This window comes from Carex rostrata, chromosome 20, assembly GCF_964058835.1.
Source record: "Carex rostrata chromosome 20, lpCarRost1.2, whole genome shotgun sequence".
In the NCBI taxonomy this organism is placed as follows: Eukaryota; Viridiplantae; Streptophyta; class Magnoliopsida; order Poales; family Cyperaceae; genus Carex; species Carex rostrata.
The window spans coordinates 5,354,057-5,363,265 of NC_135937.1; the positions used below are offsets into that span (position 1 = coordinate 5,354,057).

At 36.5% G+C, this 9,209-nt stretch overlaps 1 protein-coding gene across 1 annotated transcript; it reads left to right on the top strand.

Moving 5' to 3' along the window:
- Positions 1-3,455: 3,455 nt before the first annotated feature.
- On the top strand, positions 3,456-7,894 carry LOC144572326 (putative methyltransferase PMT12). The gene is made up of 9 exons (XM_078321858.1): positions 3,456-4,290; positions 5,039-5,188; positions 5,266-5,536; positions 5,658-5,768; positions 6,220-6,382; positions 6,508-6,765; positions 6,901-7,023; positions 7,130-7,207; positions 7,534-7,894. The coding sequence occupies exons 1-9, from the start codon at positions 3,661-3,663 to the stop codon at positions 7,739-7,741; spliced, it is 1,992 nt and encodes a 663-aa protein (XP_078177984.1). The 5' UTR covers positions 3,456-3,660; the 3' UTR covers positions 7,742-7,894.
- The last annotated feature ends 1,315 nt before the right edge of the window (positions 7,895-9,209 follow it).

Consider the following 9,209-nt stretch of genomic DNA (forward strand, 5'->3'; position numbering starts at 1 on the left):
GGGCTCAGGAACAAACGATTGGGTTCTCCAATTTCCGAAGTTCAAACGGCCGATCCAAACCGTTAGATGTTTAATCTATATTAAAATGTGCTTGGAGACAAAATTTTATATTTTTTGGAATTTTTTTACTATTTATTAAGAGGGTTTGAAAGTCGCTGTTTTTTTATGGTGCAGAATTTTAATAAAAACAGCAACTTTCAAACCCTCTTAATAAAAGAGGAGGGGAAGGGACTTATATTAAAAGTTCTTGCATTGCAAATTTATGAATACGGTTATTTTTGAAATTACGGTTATAGAACTTTTCACGGTTTGGAAATTAACTCAAACGGTACATTAATGGAAGGGATGCGGATTCAGATTGAACTGGGTTAAAGGCGTTCAAGGGGCTGATTGAACTGAAAAATAGTTTAGAGGCTAAAAACAGAGAAAACAGACTTATCTCTTTGATTTAACATCTGATTTTTCTTTAAATAAAAAATTTAATTTATGACATCAAATCAGCAAAAAGAAGAAATGAGTAGAGTCAGCAGCGTTGCCTTCTTTCTCTATGCCTCAGTCTCCTTCTTCTCTGTCTTTCTCTCACTCTAATTCAACCCAACTCAAGCTTTATTCTTTCTCTCCAACTCCGACTAACTGCACTTAGTTAGTTAATAAGTTAGTTTTATTGCTGCAACCAAATCAAAAAGAACAAATTAAGGGGACCAAAGCATGCATGAGAAAGCACAGCAACAATGGAACTCATGGAGGAGGAGGAGGATAGATCGAGATCAACGTGCAGTGGCGTGCGGGTGACACCTCAGCAGTGGTGCACCCACTATCTCTATTTATATTACGAGGAAATGTTACTGTTTATGTCCATTCTATTTTTGGTACCTACTGACTAGTGTACCGTTTATTTTCTTTCTATAAATGGAATTTTTCCTATTTGATCTAATCCTAGCCCTTGGATCAATGATGAATGAGAATAATTCTATTCTTTTTCTTCAATAATTTTAACAAAATGCTTAATTTAGGTAAGTGTTAAATTAGAGTAAGGAAATCATTTTCACTTCAATTTCGCATATACAGTGAAAGAGAGAGGGGGTATATTTGTTAATTTTATTTTTAAAATGGGTATATTTGTTAATTTTATTCCTAGAATAATTAAATAAAATGTTAAATAAATGAAAGAGAATTGAAGAAATAATATTAAGATTTTATGGAGATATTTTTTGTTTTTTGAAATTAAGGATGAAGGTCAAGTATCTTCCAAATTCTATACTCTTGTTATTATTACAAATAATATCTTTCATCTAGATTTCAAATTCATAATTTCTCACACAGAGATAATATATCTTTGCCACTAGATAAAAAGTTAGTTCATTTTTATGAACATATTGAATATGGTTGTGTTTTTAGGAAAAAAATTTGGTTATTTTAAAAGTTTGCACAGATACCTGAAATTTTCTCTAAATAAAAAATCGGGTGAACATTGAACTAAGCCCAATTTAGTTGGCAAAGTTTACGCTGGGCCTAATTCAGTATTAATCTGGGCTATTAATTTAACCCATTATATAAATCGCGTTATTCTGTTTCATTCCGATGCAACTGTAATACCCAACAAGCTTAAATGATTTATTGATTAAAAACGGAGCAATTTCGTTAGTTATTGTCGTTCCACAACCTTGTCTAGCATCTCTGAGCTCAATTAGACACAATTAATAATGCTGCTAACAAGCCCGTTCTTTGAGCACTTTCACAATTTTTTGTGTGTAATTGGCATTATTCTTATCACTTTGTGTGACAGTATAGCGGTATTTTCTTCGCAAATAAAGTAATAAAAAATATTAATTATCTGATAAGGAATATCTTCTATCACAACCAACTTTACACTGTCTATATATGTCATGAATTATGTATATAAAATTAGGAACGGGCAGGTTCATCATGGATCAATGGATCTTCTTGGATTATCTATGAAGCTAAAATTTAGCCAATCACTTTTTTCTCAGCTCAGTTGCAAGGTAAAGTTAGAAATTTTATCGGCAGTTTGATCGACACTACTACTGTCTAAAAGAGTAATGATGTACCCTGATGGCCCTATAATTATTACCAGAAACCAAAATATGATGGAATCCATTAGTTTCCTTGAGACCAAACTTGACATAAACCAAATTTTATCTTACTTCACATCAGCAAAATCCATAAAGACCGGTTGAGGAAAGAGTAATTGAATTAGTGTAATTAACAGAAAAAGAATGTGTATAGGGGATAAATCAAAGGAACAGGTCTTTTATGTTAATTCGAAAAAAGAATAAGTTCTGCATAACTTTCTGGTACAGATACATCAAAAGAACTATTGCTTACATCTGCTGGAACAAATAATTGCTGAGTGATTGTTGGTATCTAATTAATTTTCCATGTGACCCTGAAAAATTTACTGAAATCAAAATAAACCATTATTCCAGGTTGCAAGTTTTATATACTTATACATGAAAAATGAGAACAACAAAACTAGGCTCATTTCTTAGTAAAATATAATTAAGTGATATCACCAAATCATCTAAAGTTTATTGTAACCTTACATTTCACAACGGAGAAACTAATTATTGTCTGATGAATGTATAATTTTTTTTATATATGTAAAAATAACTTGTTTCAGCTAATGAAAATGCCGGCCAAGCTGGTTATTTTTTTCAAAAAAAAATAATGCAGTAGTGCATTGATCATTTAATTAGTAGTTTTTACCTGCGATAAAAGGCCCACGGTTTGACTTCTTGCAAGTTCCAGTGATTTTACAATTTGTTTCATCTACAACATTCATAATTTCCATTAATCAGAAATTAATATCCTCATTGAATTTACTCGGTAGGTAGAATGGTTGCTAAATATTTTTGAAATGCTTACTCTGCACACACTTGCCAGAAAAAGGATCCCACACAAACGAGCTGACACAGAAGCACCGTTTCACTGATTCGTCAGATGAAGTGGGGTCCGTCACACAAGTCGCATTCTTGCCATCCTCACAATCTGCCTGTGTTTCACAAATTGGCTCTCTAGGCAGCGCCCACTCCAATTCCACCCTGGTTTTTTTCGTCCACGTTTCTACTTTATGTGTCAAATCGACATTGACAAAACTTTGGTACACACTGCAGGATTGCAGGTTAATTTGGATTGAATACAACATGGATTTGCTGCCGCCAAAAAATGTGCAGCAGATTGGGAGGAAGCCACACATGGACATGTCTGAGTTTGAGTTGTTCACGTAAAAATGGCAGAGGGAGTTGCATGAGCAATTAAGCGGAGATAACAGGATCGATGGCGTACAGTTATACAGCATCAGGCAGTTTTGGAATTGTTTCTTTCCTAAAATGGGTTATAGTAATTTGTTACGTCTGGGGAAGAGAATGGAAACAGGAATTATTGTTTAATTTATATCATTGCTTAATAATTAACATCAATCAATGTAATTAAAGCTAGAATAGAATGATGACAGATCCAGATTTGGTGGATAGATCGGGATGGCTTCACGCGCACTCCTCCTGTGCCATTACTCCCATGTCTGATGTCTCCTCCATTGGATCTCTCACCTTCACTATTCTATATTTTCTACGACCCCCACATTTTTCAATTTCTATTTTTAGGTAACTGGTAAGAGAAACCAATTGGGTCAGAATCGCCATGAAATTGGAACTTTTCACCACTCGCTCTCTCCTTCGCCTCTCCATTCTCGCCTTCACAGCCGTCGTCTCTTTTTACCTGGGAAAGCACTGGTCTGACTCTGACGATTCCCTTTCTCTCACCTTCTTCTCCGCCAGGCAATCACGTCCAGCCACGTCACACTCCGTTGCTATCTCCCCCAATGCCATTGCCAACCTCTCTGATATATTCTCCCTCCTCCCACAAAATGCCACGTCAGCGCCACCTCCACCTCCACCTCCACTGCCTCGGAAGGTTGGCATAGTAGACGAGACGGGTACCATGCGTACAAATTTCAGTTCCGATTTTAATCTTGACACTATTATTGATGGTGAATCAGATGTGTCAGCTGGGAATGAAACTGGAACAACCAGTGATCAAGTGGGAAATACAATTAATTTGAAGGTAGAAAAATTCAAGTTATGTGATGAGAAATTGCAGGAGTATATACCGTGCTTGGATAATGAAGAGGCGATTAAAAAGCTTAAATCGACTGAGAAAGGTGAGCATTGGGAGAGGCATTGTCCCTCAAAGGAAAGTGCTCTAAATTGCTTGGTACCTGCACCTCAAGGCTATAAAACACCCATTCCTTGGCCCCAAAGTAGAGATGAGGTACCATGTTACTACTGATATTTCATCTAATTTTTTGGAGTAGACTGCAATTTTGGGATGTTGCATTTGGCATTTCTATTAAGTGGAAAATTTGAAACCTGACACTGCTTTACAAACTTGAAATAGCATCCCTCCATTTGGATAAAAACCCTTCCAATTGAAATTAGGTACTAACAACTTTGTTTCAGCTATTATTCTCACTGTGAAAAGCCGGCATTGTTTTTTCAGGATTAAACAGTCCGAACTAAATTGTACAAATCAGATGCACATCAGCCTCCTCTCCTCCCTAATGAAATCATTTGATCTGGAAAAGTGGGACCTTGTTGTTCTCATGAGAATGTAACTAGATCAGAGTATGAGAGCAACTCATATAGATACCAAAATCTGAAATTGATACCTTGACAAACTTACACTTTTGTTGTCATTCGCCACACTTCCCATACCATACATGGTTGAACCTAGATTAAAAAAAAAAAAACCCTATAATCAATTAACCTACTTTATAAGAAGAATAGCTGTACTAATATTCAATATACAATTTCTTATAGTAATGGAGTTCTTCAAATTCCTAGTAAAGTTCAGCACTTTCTGCCGAATTCATCCTTCTTTGGTAAAGAAATGACAGAAAAGGACAGCTAAATCCTTAATAAAGCAATGACAGGCATAATTCAAGACACCAAATATCATTTTATGAAAACCTTTCCATTTGGATGAACTTTATAAAAAATATATATATATATTTTTTCAGGTATGGTTCAGCAATGTACCACATACTCGGTTGGTCGAAGACAAAGGAGGGCAAAATTGGATATCAAGAGAAAATGATAAATTTAAATTTCCTGGTGGCGGAACTCAATTCATTCATGGTGCAGACAAATACCTAGATCAATTTTCCGAGGTTTCTTCTTCTGTAATACTGAGTGTACACTTATTGTCAGAAAAACATGCTTAAACTAAATCCCTACTTATTACCAGATGGTGCCAGAAATTGCTTTTGGCAAAAAAACTAGAGTCGTGCTAGATGTTGGATGTGGTGTGGCGAGTTTTGGTGCTTACCTTCTTGCAAGGAATGTGCTAACATTATCAATTGCCCCAAAAGACATCCATGAAAATCAGATTCAATTTGCTCTGGAGCGCAATGTGCCTGCCATGGTGGCAGCCTTCACCACAAGGCGGTTGTTGTACCCAAGCCAAGCATTTGATTTGATCCATTGCTCCAGGTGTCGTATTAACTGGACACGTGATGGTACGCATATCCCCCTTCCTCTCTTGGATAGTGTTTCCTAAGAAAATAAAAAGTATGAAAAAGTAAATGCAAAAATGGGCAAAATGGGGCTGATCAATTTTTTTTGGAATATGGGGTGAAGATGGAATGCTACTGCTTGAGGTGAACAGAATGTTGAGAGCAGGAGGATACTTTGCATGGGCTGCCCAACCTGTGTATAAGCATGAAGAACCCCAAATGGAGGCTTGGAAAGGTCTCTCTCCCTCCCTCTCCCTTCTTCACACACACACACACACACACACACAAACAAACACGCACATAATAATATTCTAGTGTTACATCCTACCAGCAGGGCGGATCCATAATTTTGTAATTATACATAATTTTGAATATAGTTTAGAGTAAAATGCTATGGGTGTTGTAAAATTGACCTCCATACGCAGCATGAAAATTTTATATGATTGATCATCATTCACGTTTGACCCCCATAACTTGAAAGTCTGGCTCCCCCTGCATCCTACTATGGTCTCACTTGAGGGTTTCATGATTTTGAATGCTCTAAATAGTTCAGATTGGTTGAAAATGACCAGTACCAAGCAATATATTGGTCTACATTTCGAATTATCCAATAGTCTTTAGTGAATAAAATATTGTGTTAGTGTTGCCTTTTTGTAACATCCATAACTAGTTTACCTTTGATGTAGAAATGGAGGATTTAACTACACGAATGTGCTGGAGATTGGTGAAGAAAGAAGGTTATCTTGCAATTTGGCAGAAGCCCTTAAACAATTCTTGTTATACCACCCACAATTCGTTGTTAGCTCAGCCACCTTTATGCGATGCCAATGACGACCCCAATGATGTTTGGTACCCTGAAACTTTGTTTATTCTCTTGTTTATTTCGATTTGGTCCTCTTATATTTCTTTCTCTTATTTCAACTTATTTCTGAAAGTACATGATTAACCAATGCAATTTCTAATTGAAAATACAGGTATGTGAATCTTAAAGCTTGCATCAGTAGGCTTCCAGAGAATGGAAATGCTGCAAATGTGAGTGCATGGCCCACACGTCTAAATGAGCCACCACCGAGACTACAAGAAGTAGAGATGGACTCAATTATAGCCAAAAATGAACTATTCAGGGCCGAGACTAAGTACTGGGATGATATAATAGATGGGTATATACGCATTTTTAAGTGGAAAACGTTGCAGATTCGTAATGTCATGGACATGCGTGCTGGATTTGGCGGGTACAATCTTTTTCCTCTTGATAAGGAAAATTGCTCATAGAATTCTAGTTTTACTGGAAGAAGATAAGTATTGTGGATATTCTGAACAGAGTTATATGAGATAGAATATTTATATCAAATTATGTTATAATGTAGATTTGCCGCAGCTTTGATAAACCAAGGGATGAATAGCTGGGTAATGAATGTAATCCCGACAAGTGAACCCAACACTCTTCCTGTTATATTTGACCGTGGTCTTATTGGTGTTGCTCATGACTGGTACTCTCTCTCTCTCTCTCTATCTCACACATCCCCCTCCCCCCAACCCCCACCAACTATTTGTTGTTCTCTGCACTCTGATTGAGTCAGGATTATTCTTTAACAGGTGTGAATCATTTGATACATATCCAAGGACATATGATCTACTTCATGCATCTGGCCTCTTCTCCAAGGAGCAGAAAAGGTACCATCAGAAAATTTTCTTAGATAGTATTGGGTGCATCTTATGTATGGAATCGGGCAGTCTGATGAGCATCTGATCAAATTCGGGCTCGTGCAGATAACTTTAAGATTCGCACGGATCAAGTTTGCAATAATCTTGATGCGGATCGGACAGCTCCGACCGGGTATCAAACCAAATTTGATCCGATGCCCATCGGACCGCCACCCCAACTCTGTATAGATTAGAGAAATCTGAATGTCATCAACTCTAGTAATTTTCTTCTGGCACAAAACTTATGTGCAAAATGCATCTGACCTGGTCAAATTACTGAGAATTTGTTTTGATAGGTGCAATATATCGAGTATATTATTGGAAATGGATCGTATCCTGAGACCAGGAGGGTTAGCCTATTTTCGGGATTCAAAGTACATTATGGATGATATAATGGAGATAACAAACGCAATGGGATGGTACAATGATTTGCGTGAAACTGCTGAGGGCTCATTTGCAAGCCGAAAGATTTTGATGTGCCATAAACCTATGTCTAGCTCTTAGTGTTCTTTTGTCCTTTTGTCGACTCAGCTTGTTTTTACTTAGCATTTTTACTTTAGGTGAAAAGGAAATATCGTAGACTAACTTTAGGAAGGGTAAACAAGTTTACTCCCCGATTGAATAATAAACTGGCAAGTTATTTTTTTGGGTGTCTAACTTGAAACTTTGAGGTTTAATGGCTAAAATTTCAACTGATGAGATTGAAAAAGCATTCTATGGGTCTGTACCAGTATAGCATCTGGTAATGGTAGGCACCTTGTGTTACTGGTATGCACATCCTGTACCTATACTAGTAAGAACCTGGAATCTTATATTCTCTCAAGTATAGATAACATGCTTGTTTGTAATCTTTGTGTTATAGTTGCAATTATCAATATTCCAAAGTTTGATATAGGGTGTGAGGATGATTGTGGTGTTACTATTCGTGTTTTTCAACTTTTTTTCAACCATTAGTTTGATTTTGTTTCTAATTGAATATTTCTGATCAGATAAATGTATCTCTCGTAAGAAATAAAACTGAGTAGTACTCTTATGCAAAATTGTGCCTCCCTCTTTTTTTTTGAAAGATTATATTCCCTGCACTTCTCCTCAAAAAGAAATTAAGTTGGCTTAATGATGAATGTGATTGTATCATGCTGTTTAAAAACAGTAAAAGGTTGTTGCTGTTGGTAGTGTTATGTTATGTAAGCATCAAATTCTAGTCAGTTGTGTTATTAATTAAGCAAACATGCGAGTGGCGTCGTACTATTTGATCTGCGTCACATCTCACGTGGCCTGATGGCCATCAAGTCAATACATACAGAGCCTTCCAGATAGTTGTATACTTGTATGTACTTGGCAACTGTTTTAATATTGTACTGGTAAAACACCTACATAACGCAACAGGCTGGAAACTAGAGCAAACAGCTAACTCCAATATTAGCGGCATGTGTAGGAATGTTTGTGTTGCAAGTCAAGTTTTCAGGTGTCATGTGATCAAAATTATGGGAATATGAATGTTTGTGTTGTAACTAAGTCAAGTTTTCAGGTGTCATGTGATCAAAATTATGGGAATGGTCACGACATATTAGTCATGTCGTGATCAAACGTGACGTTACTAGTCACGTGTATTAATGACATAATTTTATGTTTTTTATTGTCACGTATAGTCACATTTGGTCACGTTTTTTATGCCATAACCAAACGTGACATAGCCAGTTACATGTGGTAATGACATAATTTTGTTTGTTTTTGTCATATATAGTCATGTTTGGTCACATTTTATATTGTGTCGTGTTCCATCTTTGTGTGATGTTGTGACCAAACTAGTTCGCTTGACATATCCTGCCATACCATTTATCTCAAAGAATTATCATAGCACACGACACACGGTACATGAGTCGCATCACATGATCAGCATATGTACCGTTTCATAACATGTCGGATCACCATATGACTTTTTTACATCCCTAAAGAACGTGGGCATAGAGGC

Bases quoted from the DNA above. Each gene is read 5' to 3' on its own strand.
- LOC144572326 (XM_078321858.1), top strand. From the start codon at position 3,661: ATGAAATTGGAACTTTTCACCACTCGCTCTCTCCTTCGCCTCTCCATT. The intron at 4,291-5,038 runs GTACCATGTTAC...ATATTTTTTCAG, and splicing joins GGCCCCAAAGTAGAGATGAG to GTATGGTTCAGCAATGTACC. The intron at 5,189-5,265 runs GTTTCTTCTTCT...ACTTATTACCAG, and splicing joins ACCTAGATCAATTTTCCGAG to ATGGTGCCAGAAATTGCTTT.